At 44.7% G+C, this 21260-nt stretch overlaps 2 protein-coding genes across 6 annotated transcripts; one reads left to right on the top strand and one right to left on the bottom strand.

Annotated features, from left to right (window-relative positions):
* Positions 1-3103: 3103 nt before the first annotated feature.
* On the bottom strand, positions 3104-9712 carry LOC101524293 (cytochrome c oxidase assembly protein COX20, mitochondrial). Its single transcript, XM_004578851.3, has 4 exons — positions 9593-9712; positions 4078-4192; positions 3919-3982; positions 3104-3371 (listed from the first exon to the last, which is right to left on the bottom strand). Exons 1-4 carry the CDS (start codon positions 9632-9634, stop codon positions 3194-3196), a joined length of 399 nt encoding a protein of 132 aa, XP_004578908.2. The 5' UTR covers positions 9635-9712; the 3' UTR covers positions 3104-3193.
* A 51-nt stretch (positions 9713-9763) lies between these two features.
* On the top strand, positions 9764-20738 carry LOC101524684 (trafficking protein particle complex subunit 2-like). 5 transcript variants are annotated; one of them, XM_012930577.2, is made up of 2 exons: positions 9764-9879; positions 20199-20738. In XM_012930577.2, the coding sequence occupies exon 2, from the start codon at positions 20218-20220 to the stop codon at positions 20638-20640; it is 423 nt and encodes a 140-aa protein (XP_012786031.1). In that variant the 5' UTR covers positions 9764-9879; positions 20199-20217; the 3' UTR covers positions 20641-20738. The 5 variants fall into 5 exon arrangements, with proteins under 5 accessions (XP_012786031.1, XP_058525414.1, XP_012786037.1 ...); XM_058669431.1 differs by lacking the exon at positions 9764-9879 and adding an exon at positions 10562-10618; XM_012930583.2 differs by lacking the exon at positions 9764-9879 and adding an exon at positions 11121-11143.
* Positions 20739-21260: the final 522 nt, after the last annotated feature.

The following is a 21260-nucleotide window of genomic DNA, read 5'->3' as shown; positions in this document are numbered from 1 at the left end:
ATATTTATTTGAGAACATTTGCTTGAAAAACCCTTTGAATTTAGAAGAATCGCATGTTTTCACATGATGTAGTGAGAATAAACACTTCTGGAAATTACCTAAGAAGCCAGTATTAATACATAGATCAATGATTTTAATGTAATATTTCCCCAGCAGTATGGCATATTAGGTTTTCAGTCCAGTACTGGAATACATATCAGCTGTTACACTGACCTAAAATTTCAAAATGAACAGAAATCTTGAGTATCTGAACACAAATAGTAGTGTACTTAATTTAAAAACACTTAATGTCCTCTCTTTCTAGAAAATGGAAGATTAAGGAGAATTCAGTGGTTATAAGCATTCATATGTTTGCAACACGTTTATCTGTAGTGCTTACATTACAAGCTTTAAAATGTAATGCTTTGAAGAATATGCTCACAATAAAGATTGTTTTGTCCTAACAGCTCCCTTTTAAACACCTAATGTGCAAAATAAGCTGTGTTAATTAACAGTAGTTGGGTGGTAGGGAATATTGGTATATTACTATATTTACTCAATTTGATGACTTGGACTATTAAGATGTTTCCAAAAACATACATCAACATTACAGTAATTGTTTTAACTTTCTCTACTTTCCTTGATAAGATCTGCTAACGCAAGGAATAGCATATAATGTAACATGACTTTTAAAGGGGTGTCTCTGAACCCCTGCCACAGATTTCTGTCTTAGGAATAGAAGGATTCAAACCGTACTTGATCCCTAGCACTTTGCTGAAAAGTGCATAAACAGGAATCCTGAATTTATTATATAGACCTCCTCGCATTATGTAATCGAAGCAAAGGGAAACCAGCGATGGAGTAGAGGTACGTAGACGGAAGAGTTGCTTGCAACTCATACTGTTTCTAGAGAAGTCACAGTTCGCCCAGCTCCAAGAGTCAAGTTGAGAGGAAAGCTAAACTCCTGTGAGGTCCTTTTTCTAAGATGGAAACCAAGGGAGGAGTCGGGGGGGGGGGGGGCCTGGGGAATGTGTATAGCACAGTGAGACTAGTAGGTATGATAGAAGAGCCACACGGTGTTTAAACTACTAACAGTCAACAATTCTATTTTGATCAGCTACTTTAGCTGGTACCTCCTGCTATATCACCTAGTGTGAAAATTTTGGAATTAATGGAACAATGAAAGGAAGCTATGTGTTTGGAAGCTCCAAGTGGGCGTTGAAGGTAGGTTACTCTGAGGTTAAAAGAAGCAATGAGCAGGGAACATGAATCCTTAACATTAGGAAACACTTGGGGCCAGATAATAGACGGGGAATGCCAAATTGCCAACAAGCAGCTTAGGCTCTGAGCAATGAAAACCAGTTACAAACAGGCAATTTTGGTTCTGGAGGTTAGTTAGCAAAGAAGCGCAGAGTTTAGGATTATAAATTACTACATGGCGTGAAAAATTCTGCGTAGAAGTAATGGTGGGGCTACAAATCTGCAGAAAAAGAAATGACCAAATGTTTTGGATTGCAGGGTGGTAACAGACTGGAAAGCCAATTTGGAGACTTTGTATAGGGCAAAAGCATGACACAGGGCTAGTCGTAATCTAAATATATTTCATGACAGTAGTCTCAAAAGGAAAAGCAAATCACTGATTTTAGACACATTAAAGGATTTCAAAAGTAATAAGTGTGTCACAACTTTGTTTTTATACAGGTGTCCAGCTTGTAGAGTCACTCTGCAACGGAAATGCCTTTGTCATTGGTGTGAAGGTTCTGCTCCAGCTGGGAAAGGTTTGTCTTGCGCAGGGTAAGAGGTCATCCTGTGTGTCAGAGAGCTAGGACAGTTTCAGGTAGTTGACCGAGTTGCCCAATTCTGTATGTTGCATTTTTGTCGTTAGTAAAGAAGCTGGCTACAAAGCTTGTTAAACAAGAGTGTATTGATAGTGTTCACCAATAATTTCCCCCATTTGTGTAATGCTGTCTTGAAATACGGGTGACAAACACATGGAAATCTTACTACTTGGTTATGACTTGCACATAATGTAGACCTGTGAGAGTAGGCGTGCTCTCCTAACCATCCTTTCCATAGTGGCTGTCAGAGCACATTAGTAAAGGTGATGCCCACAAGCAGGTGAACATGGGAGGGAAGGAGCTGCAACAGTTCTCATTGGGCCTTTGGAACAAGAAAGAAAACACAGTGACATCCTGGGACACTCTTCCTTGCTGTTCTCTCACTTGTTTTGAGCATCTGAGTAATAGAACCAATATTGGCCATAATCTTGTCCATTGCTATCTTTTTTCTTAAGATTAGTTTTTTTTATTGGAAAGTCAGATATTCCAGGAGGGAAGTGGGGGCTTCTGGGATGAGAACCAGCACCCATATGGTATCCTGGCCCTTGCAAAGTGAAGACTTTAGCCATTTAGCCACTAGGCCACAGCGTCAGGCCCATCTTTCATTCTTATTTCTTTAGCATTTAAAATAAGTAATCTTGAAGTTAGAGCCAAAAATGACCCAATTTCCTTAGAAAGGAATACACCTGAATGAATCAATATGAGATTTAATTTCGTGCTGTTGGTATCTTTAATATAAAGATTTGTTGGAAAAGCACATTTGCACAGAAGGGAGCTGGATCTTCCACCTGCTGGTTCTGGAGCTGAGCCGATTCGAGGCCAGCAGCCAGGGCTTCTTCCAGGCTTGCATGCGGATGCAGGGTCTTAAGGCTGTGGCGCACCTACTACTTTACCAGCCACAGGCAGGCAGCTGGATGGGAAGTGTGGAGTATCTGGGACATGAACTGGAGCCCAAATAGAATCCCAGCATATGGAAGGCAAAGATAGAGCCACTGAGCTGTGGTGTTGGGACCTGGGTGCTTTTTCTTTCTTAATGTTTTTCATGGCATCTGAATAGTTATTTTTGTATGATTCTATATTCTCTAGTATGCAGCAGCCTCTGTACATATTTTTAAGCAGATCATGTTTTAAAATTATAAATGCTGCATATTTTTCACTTTCTGGAAGTAATAAGATAGTTGTTTCTAAGGCAAGGTTATAAGTCCAAGTAGGAGATAACTGTTTCTAGAAAATTCATTAAATTGACTACTATATGGAACCAGAATAAATTGGAAGGTTTTATGCAAGTAAATACACATAAGACAACTACACCATTTTATTTACTTGTTTAAAGCATTCTTGCACATAAGGCGTCTCTTGTGGCTGACACCACGTCTTCAGGGAGCTGCGTTTTGGTTTTCTGTGCTTAAGGTTTCTCCATTGCTGCTTTTCTGTTGGGTTTGTTTTCTTTGAGGATCAAGGTGAGTACTTTCATATAAAATCTTATTTTTAATTCCTTCTCTGGCAATTCTCTCCTGGATTCTTTGCTTTGCATAATTGTACCTACAGTGGAACCTGGTAAGAAGAATATGAATAAATTGTTAATATAAAGTTTTTGGAGCAATCAACTATTGCTCTTTGTAATCTCACACTCCAAGACTGGCTTACAAGGTCTGATTTGGAGTATCTTCAGTAATAAGTGTGAAAAGTGATCTTTTTTACTGGTGTAAAAAGATAAAATGAAAACATCACCTTAGTTTCTTGATTCATGGTAGTTTCATAAATTCATAAGTTCATGTTCTATAATTTTCAGTAGTTGAACAGTTTTAAAGTAGTTTTTTAAGATGTGATAAGAATGAACAATTGAAGCCTTCCTAATTGAAATACACATTCTGTGAGTTTTTACTAATGGAAGCCTATCATGTGTTCCATCTGTCAAGTGATGAAATATGCATATGTGCTTGTAATGAGGCAACAGCATTCCAGTCACTGCTTCCTAGAACAGATTTGCATGAACAAATCCTTATATAAAGTCAAGGTACTTCCTTGAGGATCGGACCCCCGTGGTGGGAAATGGTTCTGAATGGGGGAATACAGGTTTTCTCCACTACTTATAACGTACCAGCATCCTAAAGTCACCAAGATGAATCCTCCTACTCCAACATCACAGGATCTTCTGATTCTACCTGTTAAATAAGCATAACCACTAGAATAATACTATCCCATCTAAGGGAAACACTTATGCATGTAAAAACGTTTGTGTACGTAAGCAGGTACTCACTAGTAAACAAGAAGTGTCCCAGGCCACTTACAGCAGATCCCAGTGAACCGTACAATATGGAGTCCCGTGCACAGGGAGTGTTTTCGACATCTAAAATTCCTAGGAGTTTAAAGGTCTAGAATACAACAGAAGAATTTAGATTGAATGAGGACATTTTATTTTACTTTGGGGCAACCCATCAAAAAACAATCCAAATACCATTTCTCTCTCATACTTAAGAGATTTAGACTATAGTATTTGCCATGTGACAACTTTGATTCAGCTTACAGTGTCCTCTATTCTGCTTTGGCATAAAATTTGAATTTGAAACCTTGGACATCTCATCAGAAAGCATGAAGCAGATAGGGAACTGTTAGGTTAGTCTGATCAACTGATTTAAAACTGAACTTGACTTTTGCTGCAAATAAAAAATAATCCTAATTCCCTAAAATAATGACACTAACTTGGAAAACATGAGTAAAAGCACTTTGGGATCATGCTTGCTTGCAACATTGACTAGTACTGCTAAATGCTTTTATTTTTTGTGTTAATTGAACATAATGGCTTTAACAATAAATATTTCCTGTTGCGATTAACATGGGCAGTATTATTCTTGCTAAAATGAGGCTGCAGTTGACTACCACTGTCAGGTGTGAATAAAGCAGTGGAATCCAGAAAGCTGGTTTTGTTCTTTCCCTTGGTTATTTTTATTCTTGTGGCCTCTATTTGTAAAACAAGGGGTTTGGACTAGATGGTCAAGTTCCTTCATGTGCCTTCACTGGATTTACAGTTTACCCAGGATGTGTGTTCTTCAAACTGTATGCCGGGGCTTTTGGGAGGGCAGGTCAGACACTGAAAAGCTAACAGGCAACACTCCAGTTTCACTTCAGTGTAAAGTCTTAAAGCTTACAAACATGCTGATTTCAGTGGGTACAGCATTTAGCTCCAGGAGCATCTATAGCATAAGTTCATGTAAATTACATGGGGAAATGAAACAGGACAGAAAAATGCAACTTGGGTCACCTTATGTTTGCTTTTATGGTTCAAGTATCTGCTGAAAAAGAAAATGTGACTTTCATCGGAATAAAGCAAAACATACTCTTGGATCTGTGGTTTTTCTTTTGCCCCGCCCTAGCACACACCTAATGTCCACACAGCAGCTGTCAGTCTATGACCAGCTATCTAGTATAGTCATTAAGCAGGCATTACCAATGCCAGGCCCTTTACATCCTTTATAATTTAACTACCTCCCCTAACATTGACAGATACAAGCCCTTAGTGATGCTAAGAAAGGAGATGCAAGTTGGTGTGATCCCCAAAGTGTCATTTCCACTGCAACAAGCCAATATTCTGGTCAAGTACGACAACCAAGGCTTGAGCATTTTGCAAGGTCATATCTGGGGAGTAATGCTAAGAGATCCCTGCAATGTATTGAGAATTAACCTGGTTATAGGGAATAGTGAACAAAACTGCCAGCTTAGACAAGTCATTACCTCCTGGGCTCTTGCTATCTCTATGGAAGATCCTTTAGAGCTCTAGGCAGGTGACTTTTGGCCTGGTCCAAGTAACACTTCTTCCTTCTCTTGCCTACTCTTCGGATTTATTTTTATTGGAAAGTCAGAGAGGAAGGACTTCCGTCTGATGATTCACTCCCCAAGCAGCTGCAATGGCTGGAACTGAGCCGATTCGAAGCTTCTTTCAGGTCTCCCATGTGGGTGCAGGGTTGCAGGGAGCTTGGTGGGAAGTTGAGCAGCTGGGACATGTGCTTGTGCCCACAGGGGATCCTGGCAGATGCAAGACTTTTTAGCCATTAGGCTAGTGTGCTGGGCCTACAACTTTTCATTAAAACGCCATTTATGTGGAAAACAATTGTCTCCCTATCTAAACTGCCCATTCTCCCTTTTGAGGTGTGAACCCATTTAGATGAGGCAAACACCACTGTCAAGGTTTCATTTGGAAAATCCATGTTTGACTTGTCTGCCTACGTGGCACATTTGTTTGGCTTCCCATACAGCATCTCCTAGTGTGGTCTGGCAGTGTGGCTAACTGCAGACCTCAGTGTTGACATGCTGCACTTCCCATCCTGTCTTACTAGTTTTCAGCTAAATGCCACTTGGAGGATAACTTCACATTTAGAAGTCAAACCATAAGATGCTTGTTTCATTTATCTGCTTGTTGACGTGTCTTGTGTGTCTAAAATACATTTTAAAAATATAGGGTCCAATGTGGTAAAGTCCTCACCTTGAAAGGTCCAGGATCCCATATGGGCGCTAGTTCTAATCTCAGGGGCCCACTTTCTATTCAGCTCTGCTTGTGGCCTGGGAAAGTAGTTGAGGATGGCCCTACACGTTGCGACCCTGCACCTGTGTTGGAGACCCAGAAGAGGCTCCTGGCTTTGGGTCAGCTCAGCTCTGGCCATTGTAGTTGCATGAGAAGTGAATCATCAGAAGATCTTCTGTATCTCCTCTCTATATCTGACTTTGCAATAAAAGTCTTTCAAAATTCCATTTTCAAAACAGAATTTTCACCTCCAAACTTGCACCTCTATGCAACCAATTTTCATGCTAAAAACCCCAAGTCATCCTTGATTCAAATACATATCCAGTTTATTGGCAGGCTGGAAGGGCTCACCACAATATCCAAACCACTTCTCACTTGCTTCACTGCTACTACTGTCAATAGTGCCTGCCTTGGGTCTCAGCTCCAGTACAGTGTGTACTGCTTTACCACTTCTAGCTATGAAAGCTCTGCCTAATCCAAGACACACCCTTTGTATCACACCCTTCCCATCTTGCTGAACACACTGACCATTCCTTACTTGTAAGCTTAGATGTTTATTGCATAACACATGTTGCCTTTTGGGTCTGTGGCTAGCTGGCTAGATAAATGATTCAGTGAAACTAGCTCCATGCCATCAGGGCTAGATAGATGCATATATGGAAGGCTTTGGGTGGTCCTCTACTGCTTTCCCAGACCACAAGCAGGGAGTGGAGAAGCCAGGATACGAACCGGTATCCATATGGGATCCTGGTGCAAACAAGGCGAGGACTTCAGCCATTAGACTACCACACTGGGCCCAGTTCACCTGAATGTTATCAAGTGTCACATTTCTTGACAGTTTGAAAAATAAAGTGGCCACAGGAAAGGTGGTGTTCTATCAAGATAGACTATCTTGCCAACTCTTATTTCAGATTTGTTGGCTGTAATTGTATGACAGGTTTGCATGTAAATCTAAGTTTCCAATAAAAAAGTTTTAAAAAACAATTGCTGGGACTAATGTGTCACAGCAAGTTAAACTTCTGCTCGCATAGCTGGCAGCTGCATCAGATCAGTGGCTGGAGTCTTGACGCCCTGCTTCCTTGCCAGCTACCGGCTGAGGAAGCTGAGGTGGCCCAGCCCTGGATGTTAATGGCGTCTGGCAAGTGAACCAAACCAATAGGTGAAGATGGTTTCTTCAAAAATTTATTTTATTGGAAAGTCAGATTTACAGAGGGAAGGAGAAGGGATGTGTAGCAACTGGGACGTGAACTTGTGCCTGTAGAAGATTCAGCGCTTGCAAAGCAAGGATTTTAGCCACTAGGCTATTGCGCTGGTCCTTCAAATAGTTTTTAAAGAATTAATGGCTTCCTTTGTTGACATTATCCTGGGATGCTATTCAGCCATAGCTTATGCTATTTCACAGGTGCATTTGATAGGGTCAGTGGTAACAACTGGGCTCAAATGACCCTTGTGACCCCTTTAACAGCCATTAAAGATGTGCAACAGGGCCCAGCGGCTAAAGTCCTAGTCTTGAATGCACCGGGATCCCATATGGGTGCCGGTTCTAATCCTGGCAGCTCCACATCCCACCCAGCTCCCTGCTTGTGGCCTGGGAAAGCAGTTGAGGATGGCCCAAAGATTTGGGACCCTGCACCCGTGTGGGAGACCCTCCAGGTTCCAGGTTCCAGGTTCCAAGTTCCCGGCTTCGGATTGGTGCAGTTCCGGCCGTTGCAGCTCACTTGGGGAGTGAATCATCGGATGGAGGATCTTCCTCTCTGTCTCTATGACTTTGTAATAAAAACAAATAAATCTTAAAAAAAAAAAAAAAAGATGTGCAACAGACAAGTGAATGCACGTGAGCTGCCCGTGTTCATCACAGAAATGGATCTAGGACTGTTTGTAGGTTACCCCCTGAAACAAGATTTCAGCAAGGTGCTTTTTTTGGGGACACAGTAGATTGCAGCTTGGTCAGTATCTCAGAATGAAACCAGAAGAGCCACCCCATAGCGTGTGAATTGAACAAGGTTGCAAACAGCTTACCTGATATTTATTCATACTAACCGTGATAACTGATGTGTTGGCCAATTTTGGAGAGAAATGTCAGAAAAGCAAGCAAGAGTAGGAAATGAAGATTTCCACACTGTGTGCAGAATGATTTAAAAAGATGGCCAAGCAGCGGCAGCCTGGAAGTCAGTATGTTATTTAAAATCTGTGCCCCCTCCCCAGGTGGCTGCTGTGCATTGCATCCTGCTCCCTGGAGGTGCCTAGGAAGGCAGTGGAAGATGGCTCACCCCTATGGGTGACCAGGCCAGCCCCAGCTGTTGCGGTCATCTGAGGAGTGAGCAGAAGCATGGACGATCTCTGTCTCCGTGATTCTGCCTTGCTAATTAATCTGATTTTCACCCTGCATTATCTTTTTAGACCTGTTATTCGTCCTGAGAATAAAAACTGGGTTTCCTGCTCTTGGGAGGCTAAAGACAGATTCATCACTTTGACCTTCCTAATATGATAAATGCTGGAATGATAACCCCATATACAATATACCAGGGCTGAAGAGAGAGGACACCTTTGGGTAGTCACAGCAGCTCTTCAGGGAGGCCAGAGCCTGGCTTAGGTTTACTATACCACAAATGAGGGGTTTTATCCTGAGATCGACCGCAATTTAGAACCACTGAACTATCAAAACAACTTGAGCAAGACCCCTCAGAGCATGCCCCACATCAGGGACCCTGGGACGGGTGGCCCCCTGGGTGGGGCTTCTTCCCTCTGCCCCCTTCGAAGCTCCAGATATGATGTGGAAACAATGGTCTCATCCACTTTCCTCTAACCCTTGACCCTTCCCACTCTAATCAGCTATATAAACATTAAAAAAAAAAAGTGCATGCCAGAGTTCTGTGCCTTTCAAATAAATCATCCAATACCTCGGCCTTTTCCTACGGAGGTAATGAATTCTTCAAACACCCAAGGCATATTCACTGCATCTCTCCACGCGAAATGCCGTGAGGAATACAGAGTTAATGACAGGCATCGGTTATTCTCCGAATTCCTGTCATTCACCTTAACTAGCAGTGTCCTTGTCAACACAATTTTCTCATCACGTCACATGCCTCCATACTGTTTCCTAATGACCCGCAGTAACACGTGCGGCTCCCCACCTCTCCATTTTGTCTTGACAGTCCAGATCAAAATGTCGGCGGGGCTGGGGTTGGGGTTAGCTACTTCAGTCCGGGTCCCCCGCATCCGCCCGCCCGCGCCTCGCGCCCCCGCCCCGGGTTACCTTCCCCTTGCCGGGCTCGCCGGGCTCCGACACGGAGTCCATGGAGCACGCGCTGGGGTCCGCCGCACCGCCCCGCCGCCGAGGGCCGCCCGGGCGGAAGCCGGGCCTGCGGCCGCCCCGCCCCGCGCCCGCCCCGCTCGCCGGCCGCCATCTTAGGGAACGCTCCTAGCGCTTTGCAGTGAGCGTGCTGCTGCGTCGGCTGCCATCTCCTTTGTTCGGTCGAGCGGGTCACCTTGTTTCTCCTCCAGTCCTGCAACTCGCGAGCTGCGCCCGGAGCGTGGGAGGAGGTGTGCTCCAGATATCATCCCGGCTGCCGCAGCCCCAGCGGGGGCGGGGTGCAGCGAGCCCAGGCTCGGGCACACGGCTGCTCTTCCCGTCCCAGTCCCTTCAGCCCCAACCGCCATTTTTAACCGTCGCCCGCGCGCTCGCTCACGCGCTCGGGCTCCGGGCGCGCGCCGCAGCGCGGAGGGGGGTGCGCGCGCCGCCGCGGCGGCTTTGTCTTGCGGGGCGGGCCCCGCGCAGAGGGTGGCCCGGGCTCAGGGCACCCCAGTCAGGGCCCCTGGCCTGGAAAGGCGACGCCCGCGGGCCCCAGGAGGAGCGCCCGAGCCACCGGCAGCTCCACCCAGCCGTCGCGTGTAGCCCACAGCGGCTATCCCAAGTGGGCCTTTGGCGCCCGCCCTGTCTCTCATTTTCGTGGCTGTACAGTAACGTTCCGTTCAGCTAAAGGAGACTAAGGGCAAAATGGAGGGAGCAGCTCGCTCGTAGATCTGCGTCAGGACGCTGTGGGGGAGAGCAGGCCGAGGAGGAGGAGGGAAAAGAAAGCCAAACACCCGCCACGCGCCATTTGGGATTCGGGTGGCTGCGGCGGAACGCGCTGCCCTCTGGGCGGCCACGGTTGGGACCGCGAGCCCGCGGCGCCTGCCCGTGTGAGGTGCGGCCGCGGCCCCTCGCTGCCCTCCCGTCCCGGTGCCTCCGCCCTCCGTAAACCCTCGATCGTTCCCTGGAGCTTTTGGTGGGCTCGTCACGGTGCGCAGTCCCGCCGCTGGTAATGATGACACTGCAGTATGGCACGCAGCGAGGGCGCTAGAGCGTTAGCTGCAAAGGGAGCGCTTTCTTGTTGAATTTTCATGTTTTCTTGAAGCGGCAGAGAGGAGGGGATCCCATTTTTACCCTTTGCTTTTTCAGTGTCACACAGAATACTTTTCTCCAGCCACAGTAAAAATACACAGTCCTAGTGACATGTAGGATGACTTGCATTTCTGTGTATTTGATAGGGCTTTTTTTTTTTTTTAAAGATATGAGTACCTTGTAAATTAGGTTAATTCTAATACTAGGGAATGTTTTGAAAAGCTAACTCCATCAGTGATATTCAGCCAGTTCACAGTTCTCTGCTGAAATTTTTGCACTATTGGTTATGAAGAGGATTTAAAAAAAAAATATTTATTAACGTGCGAGGGAAGAGAAACACGTCTTTCATCCACTGGTTCGTTCCCTAAATGACGGCTGTGGCTGGGCCAGGCTGCAGGCAGGAGCTTCTTCCGGGTCTCCCACGTGAGTACAGGGCCCGAGCAGTGAGGCCATCTTCCCCTGGGAGCTGGCTGGGAAGTGGCGGCTGTCGGGTGCTGTGCTGCTTAGCTGGCCCCAGGAAGGTGACGCTTAAGGTAGGGAGATTCCATACGGCTGTAAGGAAGCTTCTTGGAAAGAGAGGAGAGCTGGAAAAGTACCAGACAGAACACCATTAAGTCATCCTGTTTCGCTTATTTGTTTTTACTGCTTTTAATTGTGAATGAAAAACTGCCAAGGTTGGCTTAGCTAGGGGTTCATTTCATTTGTCTTTTGATAAGTAGTTTCCCATGGATTACTTTTTATATTGAAGAATTCTTTTAAAAAGCGTTGCATAATTGTGTGGTTTTTTGTTGGTAGTGTTTGTATAGCAGTTTACAGAGTGGAAATCAAAATCTCAACCCCTTTGTTTTCCTAAGGTAAACACAACTGTTTCTCTATTTCTCTTTTCTAAACTTTCCCCCCCTTGTTTAAAAGATTAATTTATTTGAAAGGCAGAGTTAGAGACAGATGTTCCAATTGCTTGCTGACCTCCCCAGTGGCCACAGCTGGGCTAAATCCAGGAGCAGGAGCTGCTTCCAGGTCTCGCCTAAGCACTTGGGCCATCTTGTGCTGCTTTCCCAGGGCAGCAGCACAGGGCTGGATGGGAAGTGGAGCAGCCAGGACACAAGCTGTGCCATGACACCGGTCCTGAACCTTTTTTTTTTTTTTGGTTGTAAATTATCACATGAATACATATATCTTACAGTCATTAAAGCAATATTGGTATCAGATAAAAAATAAGGTCTGTGTTGTGTATACACCTGCACTTGTGTATACAGTGTCTGTACTTGGTAAACAGCCACCAGAATGGTTGCACCGCCCTGTCATTTACATTCAGTTATTTACTTTTGGCCCTTTATGCCTGTATCTTAGGCATTTTTTTTTTCGTTTAAATACCTATAGATTGACAGTTCATTTGAATGGTCTCTTAGTAATCCTTTGACTATTTTTTTTTAAACTTGTGTGGAAAATTTCCATTGTTTTCACTACTCCAGAACAATGCTTTAGAGGGTATCTTTATACATGGAACTTTGTGCAAATGTTGAAATATTCTGTAGGATGGGTTATGGAGATGGAATAACTGACTTAAAGGGGCATATACCTTTAAAAATTTAAAATTTAAATTAAAAAATTTAATTCAAAGTGCTAAACTCCTCCAACAGTATTGCCAATTTATGTTTCCTATCAGCAATGTGTGAGAATGGCTGCTTTCTTCTCAGCCCTGCATGTCATGTTTTACATTTTTTGTTGTGTCTGATGGATTAAAATGAAGCAATAGACACTGGCATTGTGGCACAGTAGGTTAACCCATGGCTTTGGATGCCACCCTCCGATATCAGGGTGCCAGTTTGAAGCCCAGTTGTTCTGTGATCTGGTCCCTGTTCATGGCCTGGGAAAATCACGATGGCCCAAGTGCTCGGGCCTGTGTCACTGTGCCCGTGACCAGTGTTCCTGACTTTGCTCTGGGCCAGCTCTGCTATTTTGACCATATGGGGAGTAAACCAGCGGATGAAATGTCTCTGTCTTTCCTGCTCTCTGGCACTCTTCTAAATAAGTATATCTTTTTAAAAAGTGAAGATTTGGGGGAAAAAAAGTAGAGAAATGGGTAGGGTTAAATCAAACTAAGAAGCCTCTAGAAAGGAAAACAAAGTAAAGAGACAGTCAACAGTATGGGAGAAAGTATTTTGAAACTCTGATTCTGATAGAGAGCTAAGAAGGTGAACAACAAAGTTGAACAAGAAACAGTCCAGTTGGAAATGGACAGAGGATCTGAGTAGATGGTTTTCTTTCTTTCTTTTTTTTAACAGAAAGGCAGAGTTGTAGCGTGAGAAGGAGAGACAGATACAGAGGTCTTCAGTCCTCTGATTCACCCCCGAAATGGCCACAGCATTTGAGACTGGGCCAGGCTACAGTGAGGGGCCAGGAGAGATGCAAAGGGTCAGTAGATGAAAAATACCTAGTATGGCTGGCCATCAGGGAAGTGCAAGGAGAGACCATGACGAGGTTTCACCTTGTTCCAGCTATAGTGGGTGTTGTCCAAAAGTCAAAATATAATACATGCTACCAAAGATACGGAGCAAAGGGAACCCCAATACCTGACTGGTGCAAATATACTTTAGTACGCATTAGTCCAGTATGGTGATTATTTTAAAAACTTAAAAATAGATCCAGTCAGCATGTGAGAGAAGTAACTGTACTCCCTTGTTCATTGCTGTCCATTTCACCATGACAGGATATGAAATCAACTTAGATGCCTGTCAGCTGATAATTGGATCAAGGGAATATGATACACCCTCATGGAATAGTACTCAACCATGAAAAGGAATGAAATCCTTCTGACATTTGTAACAAAATGGATAGAACAGAGCTAAGTAAATGAGCCACAGCGCTAGTGTTGCAGCACGGTGGGCCTGTGATGCTAGCATCCCTTCAAGTCCTAGCTGTTTTGCTTCTCAGTCCAACTGCCTGCTAGTGTGTCTGGAAAGGATATGGAAGATTTCCAGTGCTCAGACCTCTGCCACCCACACGGGAGGCGTAGATAGAATTTCTGGTACCTGGCTTTGGCCTTGCCCAGCACAGGGTTGTAGTGGCCATTCCGGTACCTGGCTTTGGCCTTGCCCAGCACAGGGTTGCAGTGGCCATTCTGGTACCTGGCTTTGACCTTGCCCAGCACAGGGTTGCAGTGGCCATTCTGGCCATGCAGGGCTTGAACCAGGAGGTGGATGATCTTTTTCGCTCTGTGTGTCTTGCCCTTTATCTCTGAACTGGTACCTTTCAGATAAATAAATACATATTCAAAAGTAAAGTAGCCAGACACAGGGACAAGTTTCACATTTTCTCTTGTAGAAGTTAACATATATATATTTATTATATATATGTGTGGATACTGTATTATTTGATGTACAGATATTGATAAATGTGTCTGCAATGAATTATACCCCTTACATAATAACATATCTTTCCTCACTTGATGAACCCTTGTTATGTTAGTTTAATATCTTTGCTCTTGAGAAAAACAATGTGTATGAGTGTATAATGTTTACATAGAAAGTGAATATGGGGCTTGGCGCAGTAGCCTAGTGGTTAAAGTCCTCACCTTGCATGCCCTGGGATCGCATATGGGCACCGGTTCGTATTCCGGCAGCCCTGATTCCCATCCAGCTCCTTGCTTGTGGCCTGGGAGGACAGTTGAAGAAGGCCCAAAGCCTTGGGCCCTTGCACCTGTGTGGGAGACCCAGAAGGGGCTCTGGGCTCCTAATTGGCTCAGTTCTGGCCATGATGCCACTTGTGGAGTAAATCATTGGATGGAAGATCTTTTTTCTGCCTTTCTTCCTCCTCTCTGTATATCTGACTTTCCAATAAAAATAAATCTTCAAAATAAAAAACAAGAAAGAAAGTGAATATGGCAAAGTGTCAGAAACAAATGCTGCTTATGGAGGCAGTGAGTTGAGCCACTGCCTGTTATACCAGCATATCATGTGAGTGCGAGTTCCAGTCCCGGCTGCTCCGCTTCCCATCCAGCTCCCTGTCAATGTGCCTGGGAAAGCAGTTGAGGATGGCCCAAGTGCTTGGACCCTGTACCCATGTGAGACCAGGATGGAGTTCCAGATCCTAACTTCAGGCTGGCTCAGCTTTACCTGGTGTGGGTGTGGATATTTGGAAAGTGAGCCAGGAGATGGAAGATCTCTTTAAAAAAAAAAAAACTCTAAATGAAAAAATTACAAGTCAGAGAACTGAAGATAAACCTATGAGAAGATTATAGGGAAGAAATAAGTTATTGGGAACTATCACAACAGTGTTCTGAGATTTGGGAAGCAGGGAAATGAAATGTAAATTAAAACGAGACCTGCTGAATTAAGTAAGGCATAAAGCCATCACCTTTGGTGCTGGCATCCCACATGGGCCCTGGTTCTCCTGGCTTCTCCACTTTCAGTCCAGCTCCCTGCTGGTGTCTGTGGAAATGCAGCAGAGGGTGGTCCAAGCCATTGGGTCGCTGCACCCGCGTGGGAGACCTACGAGAAGCCCGACTTCTGGCTTCTGCCTGGCTCAGCCTCAACCACTGTGGTCATTTGGGGGTGAATCAGCAGGTAAAAGATCTTTAGTTTTGCTTTTTTTTTTTTGAGATCTATTTTTATTAGTAAGTCAGTTTTACAGTGAGAGGATAAACAGCACGATCTTCCATCTGCTGGTTCACTTCCCAAGTGGCTGCAAAGGCTGAAGCTGAGCTGATGTGAAGCCAGGAACCTCCTCCAGGTCTCCCACATGGGTGTGCAGGGTCCCAAGGCTTTGGGCCATCCTCTGCTGCTTTCCCAGGCCACAAGCAGGCAGCTGGATGGGATGTGGAGCTGCTGGGATATGAATTGGCGCCCATATGGGATCCCAGCCGCTGCATGGCAAGTTCTTTAGCTAGGCCCTAATTCTGCCTTTTGAATAGGTCAATCTTTAAAAAAATCAGTGAGATACTGTTTTTACATTTTTCATTCTTGTATGTTGCTGAGGTGACTGTGTATTGTTGCAGTCACCTTGGAAATTTTTTTTTTTAAGGAGAGATCTTTCACCTGCTAGTTTACTCCCCACAAGCCTCCAACAGCAGGGGCTGAGCCAGGCCACAATCAGGATCTGTCTTCCCTAAGGGTGACAGGGCCAAGTCCTTGAGACATCACTTGCAACTTCCTGGGTGCCTGTTAGCAGAGAGGTGGAATTGGAAGCAGAGCCAGGGCTCGAAGCTGTGTACTGTGCTGTGATGTGGAGTGCCAGATACCTGCTGCTAGGGTCAAACTTTGTATCAGTATATATGATTTTCACAAAATTAATTTTAAACAAAATGTAAGTAGTGCAACAAAATATGAAGATTGCGGGCCTGGTGTGATGGTCTCAGTGGTTAAATGTACCAGGATCCTGTATAGGTGGCATTTCGTGTCCCGGCTACTCACACTTCCCACATCCAGTTCTCTGCTTATGGCCTGAGAAAAAGGAGGATGGCCTGAAGCCTTGGGACCCTGCACCTGCATGGGAGACCTGGAAGAAGCTCCTGGCTCCTGGTTTCCGATCAGCTCAGCTCTGGCATTCTGTCCATTTGGGGAGTGAGCCAGCAGATGAGAAATTGATGTTTCTGTCTTTCATTCTCTCTGAATCTGCTTTTCCAATAAAAATGAATTAAAAAAAGAATATATAAAGATTGAATTTACATGAAGTCTCAAAATAATACACAATATTACTGTGTGTATAGAGTTCTATTATGTACTTAGTAAATGCACAAAGATATACCTAGAAATGATAACATCAAATTCAGACAGGAGTTTTCTCGTATGGCGTGGGAAGGCATGTGACTGAGCACAGGAAAGTGTGAGAGTTCAGTTTTCTGTTTTTTTTTTTTAAGATCTATTTTTATTGGAAAGATTTACAGGGAGACAGAACCTTACAGAGAGATCTTGTATCCACTGGTTCACTCCCCCAGTGGATTCAATGGCCAGAGCTAAGCTGATCCAAAGCCAGCAACCATGAGCAAGGCAAGGATTTAGCCACTTGGCTACCACGCTGGGCCCCTGTCATGTTTTCTTTTTGAAGTGGATGACAAGCAGGTACTTGCATGTCACGCTTTTTAAAGGTCTTAAATAAGGCATAATCACATTGAAAAGCAGTATAAATTCATCCTAGTTTACCCAGATGCGAAGAATTTATGAGGTCTGGCACTGTGGTGCAGCATGTTAAGATCATAGCTGCAATGCTGTCGTACCATATAAACTCCAGAGCCCCAGCTACTTCACTTCTGATCCATTTCCAATCCGGCTTCCTGTTGATGAACCTGGGAAGGTAGCGGAAGATGGCCTACATGCTTGGGCTGCTGCATCCGCAAGAGAACTGGATGGAGTTCCAGGCTACTGGTTTCATTTTAGCCTGGCCCCGGCCTGAGTGTTGTGGCTGTTTGGGGAGGGAAACCGTAACTGAAACATAACTCTCTCCCTGTCTTTCACCTTTCTCTCTGTAACTGCTTTTCAAAGAAGTTAATACATTTTTTTAAGATTTATTTTTATTGGAAAGGCAGATATACAGAGAGGAAGAGAGACAGAGAGGAAGATCTTCCGTCTGATGATTCACTCCCCAAGTGACCGCAACAGCCGGTCCTGCGCCAATCCGAAGCCAGGAGCCAGGAGCTTCTTCCAGGTCTCCCACACAGGTGCAGGGTCCCAAGGATTTAGGCCTTCCTTGACTGCCCTCCCAGGCCACAAGCAGGGAGCTGGATGGGAAATGGGATCGCTGGGATATGAACCAGCGCCCACATGGGGTGTGTTCTTGATGTGCTCAAGGTGAGGATTTAGCCATTAGGCTATAATGCTGGGCCCCTACACTTTGTGCTTTTAAAAAAGTTTTGTGGATGTTTACATATAAAATTTCTCCACAATAAGGTGTGGGGAACGGGACCTGAAAGAGGAAAGAAATGGTTGTAAGAGCTCTTGCCTTTTCCCCTTTCTCTTCGTGGTTTTTAGGGCCAGTAACAGTTGAACTCTGGTGTAGTTTCTAATCAGTGCTGCAGCCACTAATACATAAATCGTGCACCATGCCTTTCACAAGAAAGCCAGTACCGTTTCTTGTGTGTGAGCTGACCCTCCTGGAGTTCAGTGCTGACTCCTCACTGGTCTTTCTCCTTCCACTCTTGACCCCCCGTGATGTCTTTTTTTCTGCACAACAGCCAGAATTAGCCTTTCACATTGTAAGTCAAAAGGCTGCCTCACCTTGCCTTTTAGGTTGACCCTCAATCGTTACTGTGGCTCCTTAGCCCTCTGGGGGCCTCTCCTGCCCATGAGCCCACCTCCTGGTTTCCTGTTTTGCCCAATACTGACTGTTCATCCAGCACACCAAGTTCCTTTTTTTTTTTTTTTTTTCAGAGATTTATTTGGGCCGGTGAGATGGCCTAGCGGCGAAAGTCCTCGCCTTGAACACCCTGGGATCCCATATGGGTGCTGGTTCTAATCCCGGCCGCCCCGCTTCCTATCAAGCTCCCTGCTTGTGGCCTGGGAAAGTAGTTGAGGACGACCCAATGCTTTGGGACCCTGCACGCATGTGGGAGACCTGGAGGAAGTTCCTGGCTCCTGGCTTTGAATCGGCACAGCACTGGCCGTTGTGGTCACTTGGGGAATGAATCATCGGACAGAATATCTTCTTCTCTGTCTCCTCCTCTCTGTATATCTGACTTTGTAATAAAAATAAATAAATTAAAAAAAAAAAAGATGATTCACTCTCCAAGTGCCCGCAACAGCTGGAGCTGCACCAATCTGAAGCCAGGAGCCCAGATCCTCTTCCGGGTCTCTCATGTGGGTGCAGGGTCCCAAAGCATTGGTCTGTCTTCAACTGCTTTCCACAAAGAGGGAGCTGGATGGGAAGCGGGGCTGTCGGGATTAGAACCGGAGCCCATACGGGATCCTGGTGCGTTTAAGGGAAGGACTTTAGCCACTAGGCCACACCGCCGGGCCCAGCAAGTTCCTTATCCCAAGAACTGGCATGGCCTTCCCTTCCTAGGCCTTCTCCTTCCCATCACTCAGGTCTCTGCTCTGGTGTAGTGCTTTAAAGAGATCTTCTCCCTGATTCACTCTTTATCCCTTTGGCCGCATTGTGCTTGACCCCGCCTGGCCCCAGACACTGTAGGTAGTTGTCATTTCACGGATGTAGTTATCCACCAGCTCTCAGAGAACAGACTTAATTATCTCACTGTTTTTTCTCCAGGGTTTGCAGTAGTGCTCAGCAGGTAGCAGGTGCTTCAGAAGCAACTGGAATGAACGAATGAATGAATGAATCTTCCTGTGATGAACTAGCCACCTTTGAGCTACTAATTGGTGGATCATTCTGGAACAATCCTGACTTTTTTTTTTTACCAGTTAGGAAAACAATGGTACTTTTTCTTAAGGACTTTTATTTTTATAGGAAAGTCAAATTTACAGAGTGAGGGAGAGACAGAGATCTTCATCTGCTGGTTCCTTCCCCAAGCAGCTGCAATGGCTGGAGCTGAGCCAATTCAAAGCTAGGAGCCAGAAGCTTCTTCCAGGTCTCCCATGCAGGTGCAGGATCCCAAGGCTTTTGACTGTCCTTAACTACTTTTCTAGGCCACAGACAGGGAGCTGGATGTGGTATGAGGCTGCCGGGTTTAGAACCAGTGCTTATATGGGATCCCAGTGTGTACTAGGTGAGGACTTTAGCTGCTGGGCTACCGCGCCAGGCCCTGGATATATAATTTCATTTGTTGTTTCATTCCATTTTTCTCAGAAACTCTAAGGGTTGCTTTCATTTAAAAGAAAAAATGTTTATTGGGCCCAACACGATATAGCCTGGTGGCTAAATCCTCACCTTGCAACCTTGGGGATCCCATATGGGCACTGTTTCATGTCCCAGCTGCTCTACTTTTTGTTCAGATCCCTGCTTGTTTCCTGGGAAAGCAGTCAAGGATGGCACAGAACTCTGGGATCCTGCACCTAGAAGAATCTCCTGGCTCCTGGCTTCGGAACGGCTCAGCTCCATCCGTTGCGGCCACTTGGGGAGTGAACCAGTTGGTGGAAGATCTTTCTCTGTTTCTTCTTCTCTCTGTAAATCTGCCTTTCCAATAGAAAATAAATGAATCTGAAAAAATGTATATTGGTTTATTTTATTTATTTGAAAGAGTGATAGAGAAAGAGAAACCCCATCTGCTTGTTCATTCTTCAGATATACACAAGTGCTTACACAGGCTGAAGCCGGGAGCCTGGAACTCCATCTGGGTCTCCCATATGGGTGGCAGTGGTCCAAGCACTTGTGCCATTTGCTGCTGCTCTACCAGACACATTGGCAAGGAGCTGGACTCACCAACTCTGTCTCCCTTTCTGCTTCCCCTTCTTCCTCTCCCTCCCACTTCCTCCCTCTCCCTGTCCTTCTCTCTCACAGTGCCTTTCAGATAAATAACTCCTTAAAAATAATGGTTTGTGCTTGCAGTGGACACTGGCTGAGCCTTTGCGTTGTCTACATCCTGCTACAGGAGCCGTCCATAGGAGACCATGTCTGGAAGCTTCTATTTTGTCATTGTTGGCCACCATGATAATCCTGTTTTTGAAATGGAGTTCTCACCAGCTGGGAAAGAGGAACCCAAAGATGATCACCGTCATCTGAACCAGTTCATAGCGCATGCAGCCCTTGACCTGGTAGATGAGAGCATGTGGCTGACCAACAACATGTACTTGAAAACTGTGGACAAGTTCAACAACTGGTTTGTGTCAGCCTTTGTCACTGCAGGACATATGAGATTTATTATGCTTCATGATATAAAGCAAGAAGACGGAATCAAGAACTTCTTTACTGACGTCTATGATGTCTACATGAAGTTTGCGATGAACCCATTTTATGAACCCAATTCTCCTATTCGGTCAAGCGCATTTGACAGAAAAGTTCAGTTTCTTGGGAAGAAACACCTTTTAAGCTGAATGCAGAAGAATCCTGAAACAAACTGATTACCGCAATGGGTTATACTCAGAAGTGTGTATATTGTAAGAAACTTGAGTAAATAGCCTGAAGAACTTCAGTTTGTAGTCTATTTATCTAAGCATAATGTAATGGAATTCCTTCCATAATTAAAAATAGTACATTCTGTTTCATGTTCACTTATCCACTTACTATATATGTCGTATGGGCCCATGAACAAAATTATGTCAAAGAGCTCTTTATTAATAATATGGAAATATTTTTCTTTTGAAACTTGAGAGTGAGCTTTGTTTTTCCTAATTGGTATCAGATGATTTAGATGATACAGCAAACCAACAACAAATGTCATAAGCAAGATTTGGTAGACAGATTGAAAACAGAAAGACTACGCAGTCTGAACGAAATGGATAGCATATGCGTTGCCTTAGATCTGGGTCCTGTAACATATTAGCACGGAGTTACTTTGAAACGTGGCACTTCTTGTATCTGCTTGTATTTCTTTTCACTCAGATAGTGAAGTGGGGATTAAGTGAATCTGGGCTCATAAAAAAATGGTAAGGCAGTTACAGAATTCTTAAACAAAAGTTGGGATTACATTAGTGATTGAACTCTGCCTTTTTAC

Source organism: Ochotona princeps, chromosome 10 (genome assembly GCF_030435755.1).
Source record: "Ochotona princeps isolate mOchPri1 chromosome 10, mOchPri1.hap1, whole genome shotgun sequence".
Taxonomy (NCBI): domain Eukaryota; kingdom Metazoa; phylum Chordata; class Mammalia; order Lagomorpha; family Ochotonidae; genus Ochotona; species Ochotona princeps.
The sequence above is the reverse complement of the archived record's forward strand: the minus strand, read 5'-3'. Positions and strand labels throughout refer to the sequence as shown.

Bases quoted from the DNA above. Each gene is read 5' to 3' on its own strand.
- LOC101524293 (XM_004578851.3), bottom strand. From the start codon at position 9,634: ATGGACTCCGTGTCGGAGCCCGGCGAGCCCGGCAAGGGGAAG. The intron at 3,983-4,077 runs GTGAGTACCTGC...CTTATTTAACAG, and splicing joins GGGACACTTCTTGTTTACTA to GTAGAATCAGAAGATCCTGT. The intron at 3,372-3,918 runs GTACGTTATAAG...TCTTCTTACCAG, and splicing joins TTGGTGACTTTAGGATGCTG to GTTCCACTGTAGGTACAATT.
- LOC101524684 (XM_012930577.2), top strand. From the start codon at position 20,218: ATGTCTGGAAGCTTCTATTTTGTCATTGTTGGCCACCATGATAATCCT.